The sequence below is a fragment of the Stegostoma tigrinum genome, chromosome 19, assembly GCF_030684315.1.
Source record: "Stegostoma tigrinum isolate sSteTig4 chromosome 19, sSteTig4.hap1, whole genome shotgun sequence".
NCBI classification, from domain to species: Eukaryota; Metazoa; Chordata; class Chondrichthyes; order Orectolobiformes; family Stegostomatidae; genus Stegostoma; species Stegostoma tigrinum.
In genome coordinates this window covers 40398843-40417549 of record NC_081372.1, presented here as the reverse complement: position 1 = coordinate 40417549, position 18707 = coordinate 40398843, and the positions used below count along the sequence as shown (strand labels likewise).

Below are 18707 nucleotides of genomic sequence, written 5' to 3'. Positions count from 1 at the left end.
TACAATTAAGTCTAACTGTGTCTATGAGAAGTGAAAAAAGCTGTTCTAGCATATATTCAATGGTTTTTAGTTGACCCAAAGAACTTTTGTTATATTTGAAGTTTTTGAGATGACTTGCAGCTTGGGTTTTTGATTTGTTCACCTAGCCGGTATAACTTGGCTACTTTCCATGGCCTGTTATTCTCAAAGTTGGTGATGTAAATTTACAGTTTCATTCACAGCTCAAATATGTTATTAAAAGATTAACAGTCTTTTGATGTGAGGTTATGAATAGAAATTCTTGATTTTTTTTGAGAGGTTAAATATTTCAGGGAATTTAAATGCATTGAATGACTTTCGTGAATGGAAATATTATTTTATATAGTGAATTCCGTAATAGGTATTTTGAATGTTTCAAACAAGCTTGGATTTTGATATCTGCCTATAATGGATATTTGGAATTGGCATGGACAATGTATGGGGCAAAGGGTGATGGATCAGAGCCTTATCTATTATGAGTTGTCACTAATTTTGCATAGGGATTATGTGGGGTCATGAGAGTAAGGGGCAGATCATGGGTTTACATGTATTGACATGGGAAGTGGCTGGGATTTAGATTTATTGTCATATGTACTAAGTAAAGAAGTACAGGAATACAATGAAAAGTGTATAATGTCACCACACATGACACCATCTTAAGTTTGGGTATGAGAAGTACATACAAGAAGGATTAATGTTTAAGAAAACAACCAGGATGAACTTGCAAATAACTGAGACAAACGTTTCAAACAGTGCCTCAGCACTTGAGGCCACTCCCTGACTATATCCAGGTGTATGTGGTTTACCTTTATCCTGCTTCCACTCCTTCGCTATGTCCCCAAATGTAATCACTCACTCAGAGTAAAAATCAGACACACATGATAAAATGAAACATTATTCTCTCAGAAATATCATTCAGAAATCTAGAAAGAGTTTTTGTGTTTCAATACCCGCATTTAATTTCTCTCCTACGCTTTTCTTTATCACAGTCCATTTGATAATGATGAAGTCTCAGTAACATCTGGATCAATCTCCAAATTCTCTTTGCCGAGTCGCAAAGGCTCTGTGTATAACTGGACACCTCCCAGTACACCGAGCTTCAGGGACAAGTACCTCTCTGTGAGTATTTCGACATGAATGTGTCATTGTAATGAACAATGCACTTCCATAACCTTTAGCAGTCCAAGATAAAAAATATAAAACTAAGCATAAGGGGAAATTGCTGCCAGGTGTTGACTGTTAAGTGTAGACTGTATGATATAGTCTTGTATTGACGTGTCTTGTATGAAATAGCATGAATTGCAAATGTGAATATCTAGAAACGGTAAATGCCTCAGTAACATAATTTGGTGACTTCTTAATACAGCCATTGTGAATGAATATATTAATCCTCTATTTTCTATTCTGTCACAAGCAGCACATTGGACAAGAGGAGACATTACCTTTATTATGCAATGAAACAAAAGGACATTTTATCTTTAATCACTTAGGAAATGGATGCCACAACACAAACTTGTCATCTGTACCAGAGAATGAGAAATTTTACAATTATGCAAATACAGACAAACAAGGAAACAGTCATCGCACTGACAATATATTAGCAATTCAAGACCCATCTGTGGAATTATCCTATAGCCTGCAAGGACATGTCCCTATAGAACGGGCTGTACCATCACCTTATGCAGAATCAAGATATCTAAAGCAAAGAGAATTTCAAAAAGATTCAGTACCAAACAAACAATTTCAAAGTTGCTCGGCAACAGCAACATCTGCTTTGCACATCAAACCATATCACGGATTTCAGCTATGTACAGAGAAAAATGCTGAATGGAACTCAACTGGCCACATCAGGAAGGCAGATCTTACCAAACCATTTGGTCCACAGAGAAGTTTGACAGTATTCAGTACACAGCGGGACAGCACTTCAATGTCTTCTGGAAAGAACATAAGCATGGAATTTGTTTCAGTAAATATAGGGACCATACTGCAAGAAATATTAATTATTCTTAGGACTGACCAAAGAAATTACAGGGAACTTCGAAGACTAGAGCAGCAGATTCTGCATTTCAGAGATTTTCTGAAGGTATGGTGCTAGTGTTTCTCCAACAGTTATCTTTATTTATAAATGAATATTGAAATGAATATTTTAGTATCTTCAGGAAAGTACTTCAGGTTGGAAGGTACTTCATTGTCTAACAAAATCGTCCTATTTTATGGTCAAAGCTTAAATAGCTTGTAAAGCTTTCATCATTTTGGATTCAGAATTTCCAAATTAGATGTCAATGAGTTCTTGAAATATTAATGTAATCTAGTAATACATTCGCATCCAGAAACATGAGGTCAGAGCAGAACCAGATTCAGAAATATATCAAGTTGCAATGTTGGAAAGAAGGGATGGGCTTGAGGGGGCACAGATAGAATGCATTTGGTTGAAGTTGAGAAAAAGGAAGAATATGGTCATGTTATTCTTTTGGCGTCCAAAAAAGTGAGAAAAAATAAGGAATATATCTGCAAGGAAATTATAGAGATGCGCAAGAACGAGAGAGTCTTATTTCTAGACTGTCTTAACTACCACAATATCATTTGGAATAATATTAGAGTGTAAAGAGGGATAAAGAATTTCTGATGTGTTTAGACCTTCCTCCATCAGTATGTTTTTGGTCCAACTAGAAAAGAGGCATTGCTGGATCTGGAACTGGGCCAACTGAACTAAGAGAGTTATGGGTAGCACTGGGATAAGAGTGACTAAGTTAATGGAGAAGAGTGAGGAACAATCTAAGATAGAAATTCTAATTTGGAAGAGATTTAATCTCCATGAGAAGGAATTGGGTCAGTGTTAAATGAAACTGGAAAAAAAAACAGGATCTTTAAGAAAGAAATACTTCAGATCCAGACTAGGTACTTTCCAACAAGGGTAAAAAGGAAGACAAAAAATGGTTCTGTGGACAGTGAGGAAGATGAAGACTGAGGAGAAACAAGAAAGGAGGATGCATGTGCGTGATGAACATCAGATTAATTGTCAGAAATCCCCAACGTCAGCTCAAAAGCACAAGGTTAAGGGGTGGGGGTGGGTGCAGGGTACGTGAAGATGAAAGTAAGACTGGTCAAAGATTAGATTATGAGAATATGATGGCAGCTAATATAAAAGGAAACCTGAAAATTTTCTGTCCGTCTATCCTATTAGAGGCAAAGGAGATGACATTTACTTCAAGGTACAACTCAATGAGATTTTGCATCATTTACTAAAGAAGGGGATGCTAACAAAATATCAGTGGAAGCAGAGAAATTGGAGGCCAAGGATAGTGAAAATTGAAAGGGGTGGAAAAGTTGCCTACAGTTAGGGTAGTTTTACCGGTTGGTCCAGATACCTTGCATCCCAGGTTGTGTATGATAATGTTCATGAATTTGGAAGGAGCTGTCTAAGGATCTTTGGTGAATTCCTGCAGTGCATCTTGTAAATGACACACACTGTTGCTACTAAGTGTTGGTAAAGGAGGGAATGAATGTTCTTGGAAGTGGTGTCAATAAAGCAGGCAGCTTTGTTTTGGATGGTGTCAAGTTTTTGAATATTGTTGGAACTGTACCCACCCAAGCATGATGGGAATATTCTATCACACTCCCGAGCTGTGCCTTGTGGTCCATGGACTTTGGGGAAATGGGGTGAGTTACTTGCTGCAGTAATCCTACTCTCTCACCTACTCTCATAACTATTGCATTCATATGGTTAATACAGTTTAGTTTCTTGTCAGTGATAACACAGTGTTGACAATGGGGGATTCTGAGATAGTAAAGCCATTGAATATCTGGGGGTGATGTTTACATCGTCTCTCATTGAAAGTGGTTAATGCCTGGCATTTGTGTGCAGTGAATGTTTTTGACCATTTTTCCACAAGTCTGGATATTGTTTGGGTCTGCCTGCATTTGGACATAGACTGTTCCAGTATCTGAGGAATGTAAATGTTGTTGAACATTGAGCATTCATCAGCAAACATCTCTAATTCTGACCCAATGATGGGGGCGGGGGGGAGGGGGAAGGTCACTGATGAAGCAGTTGAGGATTATTAGGCCTCGGACACTGCTCTGAACAGTTCCTGTAAAGATGTCGTTGAGCTGAGAGGATGGAACTCCAACAACCACAAGCATCTTATTTTGTGCTAACTGTGACTACAACTAGTGGCAAATTTACTTCCTTATTCTCACTGACTCCAGTTCAGTAGGACACCTCGATGTCACACCCAATCAAATGCAGCCTTGATATACAAGGAACACATTCTCACTCACCTCAAGGTTCATTCAGTCCATGTTTGAGCTAAGACTGTAACGAGTGCAGGAGCTGAGTAGCCCAGGCAGAACCCAAATTGGGCATCCATGAACAGGTGTTGTTTAGTGGAACTGTTGATGACACTTTCCATCACTTTATTGATGATTGAGTGTGGACTAATGGGGCAGTAAGTGGCAGGTTGTATGTGTCCTGCGTTTTGTGTACAGGAGAGACCTGGACGATTTTCCACAGTGTCAGATAGAAGCCAGTGTTGTAGCTGAACTGGGACAGCTCGGAGAGTGGTACGATAAGTTCTGCAGCACAGGTGTTCGGTGCTCTCACCAGAATGTGGCAGTGTCCATAGCCTTTGCAGTAACCTGTGCCTCCAATTGCTTCTTGCTATCCCATGAAGTGAACTGAATTGGCTGAAGACTCATGATGGAAGAAGGTAAAGTAACTGAAGATGCTTAGGCCTAGGACATGACATTGCAGAACTCTGTCAGCAATGTCCTTGTTCTGATATGACTGACCTCAAGCAGTCATCTGTGTGTTTTAGGTACAACTCCAACCAGGGTATTCCCTGATTCCCATTGATAAGTTTCACTAAGACTTCTTGACGTTGCAGCATAAAGTAATACTTATGGAGAGGTTACTATTCATGCTGTCTCCTTGCACAGTCTGCTGGTGGACATAAGAGTTCCACTTTAGCTTTTGGAGAGCGCAGAGGAAGGACCAAATAATTATGTCCGACCAAATGTAGTTGTTATTTATTCCTTTTGTTCATAGACTTTGGTGTTTTTGGAAAACTGTGCTCAAATACAGATACCTTATGGTAGTAAAACACTGATCACTAGAGAGGCCCAAGGTAAAGCAAAAACAAAGGAAGATTAGTAGCAATGAACTGCTTCAAATAGCCCTTACTAATACCAACCTTTTACGCAGAAGTGGCAAATACCTCAAGTTGTTAAGAATGGTTATCTGGGAAATTATCACATTGCCGCTCATGGTCAAATGCTGACTAAGAACAATCATTCTCACCACACCTCTGGAGTTCAGCTCTTTCATCCATATTTGGGCCGAAATGATATTCAGATCGGGAGCTGAATGGCCGAGTATTCAATTCCAATTGAATGTTCTAAAGCAGGTTATTGCTAAGCATGGGACACTTGATGGCATTGTTACTGACATCATTCTGTTATGTAATTACGATTGAGGGTAGACTGATGGGGCAGTAACTGACCAGATTGGACGACTTCTGCTATCTTTGAACAGGGTGTACTTGGTAATCCTAGTGGAACAGCTTGGTGTAGTCTCAGCCAATTCTTGAGTCCACCTCATGTCCTATGGTGGAATAATAAAATTCAGGGCTCGTGAATCATATACTTCTGGCTGAAGCTTGCTGCAGTTGCTTCAGTCTTGTCTTTTGCATTGATGTGCTGGGTTCTTTCATTATTGATGATGGGCACTGTTGAAAAGCCTGCTCCTCCAGATCAATTTATTTATTGTTCATTGTTCATGACTGTAGAGTTTAGATCTGAATGTTGGTTGGGCAATTGCTTAACCCTGTCTATCCCTTGAACTTAGTAAATGGTTGTTTTTCAGAATGGAGAATGTTCCACAAGGGTTAATGCTAGGATCACTACTTCTTGTGCTACGTGATTTGCTTGGACTTTGGAATACTGAGTAACATTTCAAAATTTGGTAATGATATGAAATTTGGAGGAGTGGCAAAAAGTTATAAATTATATATGAAAAACATATGAATGGGAAAGCAAATGGCTGATAGAATTTAAAATAGCTGAGAGATGTTGGATTTTGACAAAGATTGGGAAGAGGTGAGATTTAGCTCAATTCTAAAAAGTGCAGGAACAGAAGGATCTGGGGGACCATGTGCATCAATCTATGAAATTGGTAGAACATTTTGAGACTAGTGAGGAAGTCATTTGGGATGTTTAGATTCATAAATAGAGGTAAATTGTGGCATTTCACTCTGGTCTCTAAAGTGTAGGAAAGGCATGTAAACTCCTTTGGAAAATGTATAGGGGATTTACCAGAATGAATCCAGTTTCAGGATTAGGTTGGAAAGGCTGGCATTGTTTTTCTTGAAGCAAAGATGACTGTGTGGAGAAATAACAGGTTTAGCTGGTAGCTGATGGTACAAAGGCTAGGGACTGGCAATTTTGCTGAAGAGATGCAGGGGGATTATGAGGAAGAAAAACATTTTATGCAGAAAGTGGTTATGTCCCACAAGGGTGGTTGGTGGAAGCAAAATTAATCAATTTTTACAGGAAATTAGATGGTCACTTGAAGGAAATAAACTTAGAGCAATAGGGGTCAGACAGGGAATGGGATGGAGAAGATTGCACCAAGGAGAGTGAGCATCGTCTCGAAGCGCCAAATCACCCCGCTCTGTTCGATAAAGGAAACGAGTCAAATGATTTATTGGTAGTCAGTAGAAGCCTATTTGTGGAACTGGGCTTATATTCAACTGTGCAGATGCTCATTTTATATGACTAACATTGAAAACAAAAAACTGTGGACACTATAGATCTGGAACAAAAATAGAAAGTGCTGGAGAAACTCAGTAGTTGTAGTTGCACCTGCAGACTGAAAAACAGAGCTAATGTTTTGAGTCCAGTCCCTTTGTCAGAACTACTGAAGGGTCACAGGGCTGGTGTTGAAAATTAATTAATAATTGCCATTGCATTTTCTAGCAAGGTTATTTCATCTCAATAAATGTGGTTACATTCTCATTGTGAAACGTTCTCCTGGCTGTAAAACTTAGGTTTATTCAAACGAAACAGAATGAAACCTAAAATATACATGACTTGATTTAAACAAATGTTTTATTCATAATTTCTGCTCAAGTGTCATGCTCTTCTTTGAGTGCTTTAACATAGATATGTCTTATTTTGATTCTTTATAATCTTTAGCGTTTTATGACTAAACTCAGGAAGATCTGTCTATGCAACTGTAACTTTATGGTAAGACTGACATGGACAGATTTTAATCATTAAGGAAATAAAGGGCTTTTAGGGAAAAGGCAGAGAAAAAACCCTAATGGGCTGAATGGTCCACTACTGATGCTACCTTTTAAGGTGTCTTTTGGTTTTCTCACTTGATGATTCTCTTCCTGCTTCTGGCAATTCCCAGGCTTCCATTTATTAAACAGTATTTTACCTTGAGTTCTTGGAGGTTCAGAGGCTTTTTTTTTTAAACAGTTTGATTGCATTTGCGCAGAACAAATTCAGCGTAAGAGGAAAATAACTATTTTCAACATTTGGTATTCTGAGGAAAACTTGGTCATCCATACTCACTACCTTAAACTAATTTGATAGTCAAATTTACCTTTGGTTTAATTTGAAAGAAAAACTAAGAAGTTTCAAATCTCAGCAGGTCTGTTAGCATCTGAAAGGGTAGGTTAATATTAGAATTTTGAATATCCAATTATGCCCCACACCCTCAGAGAAAAAGACTTGAAATGTGTTTGAAAGAAGACTCAATGTCTTAAGTATTTTGTTTCAGGTTACTGTTTATTATTATTCAACATCTGGTGGTTAAAATATCTGTTTTCTTAACACAGTTGTTGATAAAACTATTAGGCTAGTTAGGAAAGTACATTACGCATAACACCAGATTTAAGCAAAAATATTTCAGATAGCAAATTGTGATATATTGAACAAACTTTAATCATCTAAACAAGATAATAGCTCGCACATTGCTACAAATTACCATATTTTTACTATATAAAGTGAGGATTTTGAGGGATGTAATTTATACTGCAATGATTTTGATTAATTGTGATTATGATGATGCAATTTAAACTGATCGGTTAGATTATTTTTGTTTAAAAAGTTGTTGTCTTTCTATAAAAAGAGAGAAGCAAAAGACAGCTCAAGTGCATCTACTGTCAGTCTGACTGTTGAAACTGTCCTCGAAAGCTTCAACTTCCTAAATACTGATTCAAGTGAAGATAATATTTCATGCTCTGGGAGCATTAGGATAAAGGATGAAAGGTAGGTAAATGAAAAATGGCTAAGCCCCATGCTACACTTTCATCGCCAAAAAAATGTTTTCAAACAAGGTAGAGGTTGTACCTCTTGAATGCATGACCAACTAATTTTAATGCTACAGTCCAATTCAATTAGAGTCAGAGAACTACAGAACTGTACAGCACAGAAACAGACCCTTCAGTCCAACTCATCAATGCTGACCAGATTATCCTAAATAAATCTAGTCCCATTTGACATCATTTGGCCCATATCTCTTTAAACCCTTCCTATTCATATACCCATCCAGATGCCTTTCAAATGTTGTAGTTGCCTCCACCAAATCCTCTGGCAGTTGATTTCATTTACACACCACCCTGTGTATGGAAAAAGTTGCCCCTTTTAAATCTTTCCCCTCTCACCTTAAACCAATGCCGTCTAGTTTTGGAATCCCTGGAGCGGGGAGAAGACTTTGGCTATTCACCCTATCCATGCCCCTTTGATTTTATAAACCTCTATAAAGAACACCCTCAGCCTTTGGCGCTCAGGGAAAATTGCCCCAGTCTATTCAGTCTCTTCCTGTAGCTCAAACCCTCCAACCCTGGCATCATCATTGTAAATCTTCTCTGAACCCTCACAAGCTTCACAACATCCTTTCTATAGCAGGGAGACCAGAATTGCAAGCAGTATTCCAATAGTGGCGTAACCAATGTCTAGTACAGCCACAACATGCCGTTCCAACTCCTATACTCAATGCACTGGTGAGTAAAGGGAAGTATACCAAACGCCGCCTTCAAAATCCTATCAACCTGCAACTCTGCTGTCAAGGAGTAATGCACCTGCACTCCAAGTTCTCTTTTTGTTTAGCAACACTCCCTAGGACATTACCATTAAACGTTTAAGTCCTGCTTTGACTTGCCCTGCCAAATGCTTGGTTTAGTTTAGTTTAGTATAGTTTATGGATACCCTGAACAGATCATTGTCTTGACATATGTCTTAGTTAGCTTGGATGGAGGTTTAGTTCCATATTTTGATTGAAATAGCTGTATATATGATGTATTTTCAAGAATTGTCCCCTTTAATAGGACACGATGCAACAGTGGTCATACTTAGAGATCTTAATTAGAATTTCAGCTTTTCATTGTTCGTGTAAGGTACTAGATAAAAGTACAGACTTGTGTGTTTTAGATCCTAAATGACACTAAGTTAGGAGGCACATTAAGTCATGTGGATGTGAACAATTTATAAAAGAGCATAGACTAATTCAACATGTCTTCAAATTATGGCAGATGGGATTTGATGGAATTGTGATCCTTGAATTTGAGCAATTCAAATTTTTTTTTACTGGTGAGAAACTTAAAGCTATCGGAACAAACAATTTAAATATGCATTTATGTGAATTACTAAATGTTTGTTCACAGGTGTGGAAGACAATTTAAAATTGGCTTTACTTTGCTTGGGTGGGGGGGGGGCGCGGTTAGAATAAAAAGACAAGGAAGTGATACTTCAGTTGTGCAGAGTCTAACTTCAGCCACATAGACCACAGGGTTGAACCTGAGAGCTAATACATTGGTCATCAAAGTGGTGCAGCACATGCTCGCCGGAATGGAACCAAAGGGATTATAGTTAAAATACCGTGGGCTTTTATATCCGTGAACGTCAGATCAAATGATGATGAAAGATTATAAAAACCAGGATTGCACTTACTGAGGGAGGTGTCGAAAGAAACACTAAAATAACCTGAATAATTGAATTTGATTGTAATGTGTGGATATCTCAAATAGATCACTTTTGTGAAGTTGTCTTAGTTAACTTGGTTAAAGGTTTAATTCTATATTTTTACTATGAGAAAACACTATATATATCATACATTTTAGCAGAAAGATAAAGTTATGAAATGATTTGCGTGGATAACTAGGAAGTCTTTATTTCTACATTACAAAAAGTTTGAAATAAACAATGGAAACAAAGGTACAATTAGCCATAAGTTGCTGCAGTAGACTATCTGATGTTCTTTACTGTTATTTAGACTTGCTTTTACGTTCTTCTACTGAAACAAAAGTTGCTGACAAACTTGTTTCCTGCATTGCACCATTTTTAACAAGCTATTCCTAACCTGAGTGGACAGGGCAGATAACCCAGTGACTAAATTAACAAATAAAGCGTAAAGGAAACAAAGGAGCCCTCTCTGATGAAGGGCCTAGGCCCGAAACGTCAGCTTTTGTGCTCCCGAGATGCTGCTTGGCCTGCTGTGTTCATCCAGCTTCACACTTTGTTATAAAGGAAACATAGCTTGGTTACAGTACAGAAAAAAATGATCCAGGCTGGTTCTGTGCAAGAGCTTCAACTTAGTCCCACTACCCCATCCTTTCTCTATAGACGTTTTTTTTTTCATGAATAATTATCAAATTCCCTTTGAATTTGTCTCTACCACATTCTGAAGCAGTGCATTCCAGATTCTAAGGACACTCTGTGTAAAAAATGACCTTCATGTTTTGTCATTCACCTTAAATCAATGCTCTGTGACTCTTGACCCTTCCATCAAAGAGAATGGTTTCTCCCTATTGAGTTTGTCCAGACTCCCGAGTTTGACCATTCTATTGAATGTCCTTGCAATATTCTCTTCTCTAGTCTTTCCATTTCACTGAAGCCCCTTGACCATGAAATCATTCTCATTCTTCTCTAATGCCTTCACACGGTGACCAGAATTGCACATTGTACTACACTTGAGATTGAACCAGTGGTCTATGAAGTTTCACAACTATTTCCTAGCTTTTGCACTTGGTCTATTCATGGAACACAAAATTCCACATGCCTAATTAGTATTTTTCTCATTATTCTGTGACATCGTCAATGATTTGTACACGTATATTGTAGCTCTTTCTGCTCCACTTAGAATTGAATACTTGATCGCATGTAGATTCCTCCACATTCTTCCTGCCAAAATGTTCATTTCATACATCTCTGCATGAATTTTTCATCAGCCCTATGTCTGTCCACTCCTCCATCCTGTCTGTGATGTTTCAAGTGATCACAACAGAATGGAATAGTACTGTCTTGAACAAGAGAGGATGTAGCCAACTTCCTTTGAGAATCAATGGCATAATCATCACTGATACCTCCACTTTTGAAATTCTGGGAATGTCATTGAACAGAAACTGATCTAGACTAGCCTTACAAATAGGGTAGCTATAAAAGCAGGTCAGAGGCTAGCAATTCTTTGATAAGTAACTTGCCTCCTGATTTCCCTATATTCTATCCAACATCCACAAGATAGCAGTCAGCAGTATAGATGGAATACTCTCCTGTAGCTTGGATGGGAGCAGTCTACAACTCAACACCATCCAGGACAAAGCCTTCAATCACAAATGCAGAGTGGGAGTAGTATGCATCATCTACATGATGCATGGCAGCAGCTCAAAAAGGCTCTTTCAACAGTATCTTCTAAATCCACACACTCCATCACCGAAAAGATCAAAGACAGCAGATGCATGTGAGCATCACCATCTGAAAATTCTCTTCCAAGCCTGTTGCTGTATCAAAATCAATGATTTTCCTTCCATAAAGTATTGTGATGTACTGCAGTAGTTCAAGAAGGCAGCTCAGCCATATTCTCTCCAGTGCAATTAGGGATGACTATAAATGCTGATTTAGCCACCCACAACCACAACCTTAAAATAATTTTAAAAATCCGTTTAGAGTGAGAGGTGTGGATACAAGGTTAGCAACTTCAACTTAAATAAATGCAACTACAAATACAATGGTAAAGGCAGAACTAATTAAAATGAACTTTAACATTATGTTAAAGCATAATTCTTTAGAGAGGCAGTGGCAGACATTTAAGATGATATTTCACAACATTTATCAAAGACTTCAATGTTGTGGCCATTTCAGAGATATGGATAGAGCAGGGACAGGAATGGATGTTGCAGGTTCTGGGATTTAGATGTTTCAGTAAGAACAGAGAAGATGGTAAAAGGGGCGGAAGTGTGGCATTGTTGGTCAAGGACAGTATTACAGTTGCAGAAAGAATGTTTGGAGACTTGTCAACTGAGGTAGTATGGGCTGAGGTGAGAAACAGGAGAGGAGAGGTCACCCTGTTGGGAGTTTTCTATAGGCCTCCGAATAGTTCCAGAGATGTAGAGGAAAGGATAGCAAAGATGATTCTCGATAGGAGTGAGAGAGACAGGGTAGTTGTCATGGGGGACTTCAACTTTCCAAATATTGACTGGGAACACTATAGTTCGAGTACTATAGATGGGTCAGCTTTTGTCCAGTGTGTGCAGGAGGGCTTCCTGACACAGTATGTAGATAGGCCAACAAGGGGCGAAGTCACATTAGATTTGGTACTGGATAATGAGCCCGGCCAGGTGTTAGATTTGGAAGTAGGTGAGCACTTTGATGATAGCGATCACAATTCTGTTAGGTTTACTTTAGTGATGGAAAGGGATCGGCGTATACCACTGGGCAAGAGTTATAGCTGGGGGAAAGGCAATTACGATGAGATTAGGCAAGATTTAGGGAGCATAGGATGGGGAAGGAAACTGCAGGGGATGGGGACAGTACAAATGTGGAGCTTATTCAAGGAAAAGCTCCTGTGTGTCCTAGATAAGTATGTACCTGTCAGGCAGGGAGGAAGCTGTACAGTGCGGGAGCCGTGGTTTACGAAGAAGGTGAATCTCTGGTCAAGAGGAAGAAGGAGGCTTATGTTAGGATGAGATGCGAAGGCTCAGTTAGGGCACTTGAGGGCTACGAGGTAGCCAGGAAAGATCTAAAGAGAGCACTCAGAAGAGCCAGGAGGAGACGTGAGAAGTTGTTGGCGGATAGGATCAGGGTAAACCCTAAGGCTTTCTATAGGTATTTAAGGAATAAAAGAAAGACGAAACTAAGATTAGGGCCAATCAAGGATAGTAGTGGTAAGTTGTGTGTGGAATCAGATGAGATAGGGGAAGCGCTAAATGAATATTTTTCAACAGTATTCACTCTAGAAAACAACAATGTTGTCGAGGAGAATACTGAGATACAGGCTACTAGACTAGGTGGGATTGAGGTTCACAAGGAAGAGGTATTAGAAATCCTACAGAGGGTGAAGATAGATAAGTCCCCTGGGCGGGATGGGATTTATCCTCGGATCCTCTGGGAAGTCAGGGAGGAGATTGCCGAGCCTTTGGCATTGATCTTTAACTCGTCATTGTCTACAGGAATAGTGCCATAAGACTGGAGATTAGCAAATGTGCTTCCCCTGTTTAAGAAGGGGAGTAGAGACAACCCTGTTAATTATAGACCAGTGAGCCTTACCTCAGTTGTTGGTAAAGTGTTGGAAAAGGTTATAAGGGACAGGATGTATAATCATCTAGAAAAGAATAATTTGATTAGGGATAGTCAGCACGGTTTTGTGAAGGGAAGGTCGTGCCTCACAAACCTTATTGAGTTCTTTGAGAAGGTGACCAAACAGGTAGATGAGAGTAAACCGGTTGATGTGGTGTATGTGGATTTCAGCAAGGCATTCGATTAAGGTTCCCCGTAATAGGCTATTGTACAAAATGCGGAGCAATGGAATTGTGGGAGATATAGCAGTTTGGATCGGAAATTGACTTGCTGAAAGACGACAGAAGGTGGTAGTTGATGGGAAATGTTCATCCTGGAGACCAGTTACTAGTGGTGTACCGCAAGGGTCGGTGTTGGGTCCACTGCTGTTTGTCATTTTTATAAATGACCTGCATGAGGGAGTAGAAGGATGGGTTAGTAAATTTGCAGACGACAAAAAGGTCGGTGGAGTTGTGGATAGTGATGAAGGATGCTGTAGGTTGCAGAGAGACATAGATAAGCTGCAGAGCTGGGCTGAGAGGTCGCAAATGGAGTTTAATGCAGACAAGTGTGAGGTGATGCACTTTGATAGGAGTAACCAGAAGGCAAAGTACAGGGCTAATGGTAAGATTCTTAGTAGTGTAGAGGAGCAGAGATATCTCGGTGTCCACGTACACAGATCCTTGAAAGTTGCCACCCAGGTTGACAGGGCTGTTAAGAAGGCATAGAGTGTTTTAGCTTTTATTAATAGAGGGATCGAGTTCCGGAAACAAGAGGTTATGGCGAAGCTGTACAAAACTCTGGTGCGGCCGCACTTGGGAGTATTGTGTACAGTTCTGGTCACCGCATTATAAGAAGGATGTGGAAGCTTTGGAAAGGGTGCAGAGGAGATCTACTAGGATGTTGCCTGGTATGGAGGGAAGGTCTTACGAGGAAAGGCTGAGGGACTTGAGGCTGTTTTCATTAGAGAGAAGAAGGTTGAGAGGTGACTTAATTGAAACATAACATAATCAGAGGTTTAGATAGGGTGGATAGGGAGAGCCTTTTTCCTAGGATGGTGACGGCGAGCACAAGGGGGCATAGCTTTAAATTGAGGGGTGAAAGATATAGGACAGATGTCAGAGGTCAGAGGTAGTTTCTTTACTCAGAGAGTAGTAAGGGAATGGAACGCTTTGCCTGCAATGGTAGTAAATTCGCCAACTGTAGGTACATTTAAGTTGTCATTGGATAAGCATATGGACGTACATGGAATAGCATAGGTTCGATGGGCTTGAGATCGGTATGACGGGTCGGCACAACATCAAGAACGAAGGGCCTGTACTGTGCTGTAATGTTCTATTGTCTACGTATCCCCAGGAGAAAGATAGACTCCAGAGGAAATGTTGAGTTTTTTTTTGGTTTGGGACAATGAGCTGAAGTGGACCATGCTTGTCAATTCATAGATAAACCTCAAAATGTATTTAAACCAGTGACCTTAATTCACATACAGGGTTTTAAGGAAGCTTTCAGTCATGTCCTAGTGGCCTGTGTAGCAGCATGACCTAAAACAATGTGTCTCTGTGTGACAATGGGTTTATGATTAAAGAAGATGGGATTTAAATCATTGGCATTAATAAGATTACCTTGTAGTTTATCCTCGCTCTGCCAAAGTTAAAGTAATAATAATAAGTTGTTAATTTCTGCTTAAGTTATAAACATTTTGTCAGATCTGTTATTCTTGAAGTCTGGTTAGGAACAACTGGCCAATTTTGAGGTTGCACCCTAATCTTTTGTGACTCAATTGTATTATCAACCCAACATTAGAAATGTGCAACATTTTTCTTCTTTTCTATACTTTTCATTATGCAAAGAGCTCTGCCTTTATTTGGCCCACTGTTTCCCCTCAGGGGACTGTTACCTTAACCGTATCCAAAGCATCCCCTCTTTGAAAGTAGTCAGTATGTTCATTACGGTATTACGTAGAAACATAGAAAGTTGGAGGTGTAGGCCATTCAGACTTTCACATCTCCTATGACCGATCATCCAACACAACACCCTGTTCCCACTTTTGCCTCATACCCTTTGTTCCCATTAGCCCTAAAGTTCAATGTTTTGGTACCACCTGCTGCCTGTGGCAAAGAATTCCTTTGACATACCACTGAGTGAAGAAATTTCTCATCGTAGTCTTAAATGGCCTACCCAATATCCTTAAACTGTAACCTTGGTTCTGGACACCCAGTCATGAGGATCATCATGCCTGCTTTTACCCTGACTAGTCATGTTATAAGTAGTTCCCTCCCTCATTCTTCAGAATACCAGTGAATTTAGGCCTTACTGATCCATCTCTCTTCATATGGTCAGATCTGCCATCCTAGGAGTCAGTCTGGTAATCCTTTGTTGCACTCCCTCCATATCCAGAATGTCCTTCACTGATAAGACCAAACTTCTACACAATCCTCCAGGTGGCCTCACCAAAGCTCAGTACAATTGTAGTAAGATGTCTTAGCTCCTGTATTCAGATGCTTTCACCATGGAGGCAACGTGCCCTTTGCTGTTCCTGCATGCTTTAAGTGTTTAATGTACAAGATATTGATGCACCTTCCCCTTTCACAATCTGTTGCCATTCAGATAATAATCCACCTTGTTGTTTTTTGCTACCAAAGCAGATAACCTCATTTATCTGTGTTATACTTGTCTGCCACACAATTTTGCACTTACTCAACTTGGTCAAATCACACTGCAGCATCTCTGCATCCTCCTCACAGCGCGCTCGCCCATCCAACTCTGTGGTTGTTTGTAAACTTGGAGATATTACATTTAGTTCTCCTGTTTAAATTATTAATATATATTGTGAATAACTAAGGAAATCGCTTGCTAATCTTTGAATGTTTGAGTGATATTAGTCCTCACTTCATAGAAATTTGCCTTCCCTAATTAGTTATTCTTTCCTCTGGATTCTTCTTTGACTTTTTCAAAACCAAACTAAAACATATCGTGCTGCAATCAGTGTCCCTAAATGTTGCAGTCCTGATGGTTGATTCATTTGCCTCATTCATCAGAACCAGTTCCAGTAGAATCTCACTCAGTGACTTAGAAACAATAAGGACTGCAGAAGCTCGAAGCCAGTTTCTATAGGTGTGAGGATGGAAAAGCACAGCAAGTCAGACAGCATCAGAAGAATGGGAAAGTCAATGTATCAGACCAAAACATGGACTTTCTGGCTCCTCTGATGCTATCTGACCTGCTGGATTTTTCCAGCCTCTCACTTATGGTATCTCACTCTTGGTTGAATTAGAGAAATCCCAATACAGAAAACTGGGCTGAACATTTCAGAAACACATTTTATAATATTATCTCAGTCGATATTAATATAATGAAGCCCCCTTTGTTATCAAACACCGTCCAGAAATCCAAGTACAGTTGATCTACAGGCTAACTACTCTAATTTTTGCAACTCCCTGTACTTTCTTTGTAAACTTATTCCTCCATATCTTTCTCAATAATTGGCAGCCTTTAAAATACATCCAGTAGTGCTATGGAACCTCTATCATTTCATAACCTAACCAGAGTTTCTAGGATGTTTTCTCTCAAGCATTATTGTATCCTTCTGTTAGTATTGTAACAGACCTTGGTTTTTATTTTTCTCTTTACATTTCCTGAACGCCTTGCATTCAATAATAATTTTTCCTGCCTTTTTGAGATCCAAGTGTCTGTTATCATAGTATCAAGTTTCCACATGGCTATTACCATCTATATCTCACCAACCTACTTACCTAACATACTCTGTGGGGTCCTTGTGGTAGCATCTCTTCCTCTGGACCAGGAGGTCTGGTTCAAGTTCCATCTACTCTGGAGCCGTTTCATAGAATCTCTGATCAGGCTGATTAGGAAATATTTACCACATTCCATGCATACGTGCACACGCAATATAGGCCTAATTGCATTCCTTGTTGTTGTGACTCCACCTAATTCCTCCTTTGATATTATTTGTTTTCCATATCTTTATGGACAAATTGCATTTCTTCTCTAATATTACTTCCTAATTCTCAAACCCATGGTAAGAAAGTTTAAATCCTCCCGAAGAGCAATAGCAAACAGCCTTGCAAGGACTTTGGTCCCAGCTCTGTTCAGGGTGCAAAATCTCTGGATTATAACAGGTCCCAGTTCCCCAGAACTATTCCAGATATCCCAAGAATCCAATCTCTCTACTCATGCATTTATCTTCATTATTAAAAAGTGTACTAACTTTGCAAGACCAGGACATAACTTCCTGTGTTAAATTTAATGGGTAATGAACAGGCAAAAGTAGCAAGCTCTGAAAATAGAGAGGCAAAGAGTGAGTTGCCCTTTTTTCCCAAATCAACTATGGTATGAATCATTTTGAAGGGTAATATTTCAGTATTTACATTGATAACCATGATTCTCTTCAAATGTTGCTGCGCCATTTATTCTTAAGTAACAGCAACTACTTTTAGTCTTATCTTTAGCTGGACAGGAAACTTTTGCCTCCTATACTTTCTCGGACAAAATATTATGGAAGTATGGAATACATTAAAAGAGAGATAATCAGTGTTTAAGAGATACATGCATCCAGTTGAGAAAGAGAGGGGGCAGACTGAAAGAGCAGAGAAATTGAATTCAAATAAATATGTGAAGCTGTCATGAAGGTATCAATGGAATTTCTTCTGTACTGATATTTCTAGAAAAATTAAATCCAGGAAATTTCTACGCAATCAAAATCTCAGTAAAACTGTATATGATGTAGCTGAGAATCTGCAGTTTTACTGTATGCCTTATCTTTGGTCCCACTAGCTAATTTGACAACACTATTTTTGCCACAAACAAAAACAGAAATTGCTAGAAAAGCTCAGCAGATCTGGCAGCATCCGTGAAGAGAAATCAGTGACACTGTTTCGGGTCCGGTGACCCTTCCTCAGAAGTTTTAAGGAAGGATCACCAGACCCGATACATTAACTCTGATTTCTCTTTACAGATGCTGCCAGACCTGCTGAGTTTTTCTCGCAATTTCTGTTTTTGTTTCAGATTTACAGCATCCACAGTTCTTCTGGGCTTTTAACACAGTCTTTGCACTCAGTTGCATAAGTTTAAAGCATTCTGATTCGGCTACCTTTTAATATGACCCTAATTTGAGG

At 39.3% G+C, this 18707-nt stretch overlaps 1 protein-coding gene across 1 annotated transcript in view; it reads left to right on the top strand.

The window, feature by feature from the left end:
- Positions 1–18707, top strand: part of LOC125461533 (RIPOR family member 3) — a gene marked incomplete at its 5' end in the record, with an annotated part of 210306 nt that overhangs the window by 153799 nt on the left and 37800 nt on the right. Inside the window, 3 exons of the mRNA XM_048550443.2 lie at positions 1008–1137; positions 1433–2101; positions 8156–8295. Coding sequence (XP_048406400.2) covers positions 1008–1137; positions 1433–2101; positions 8156–8295 — 939 coding nt within the window. The remainder of the gene's footprint in view (positions 1–1007; positions 1138–1432; positions 2102–8155; positions 8296–18707) is intronic.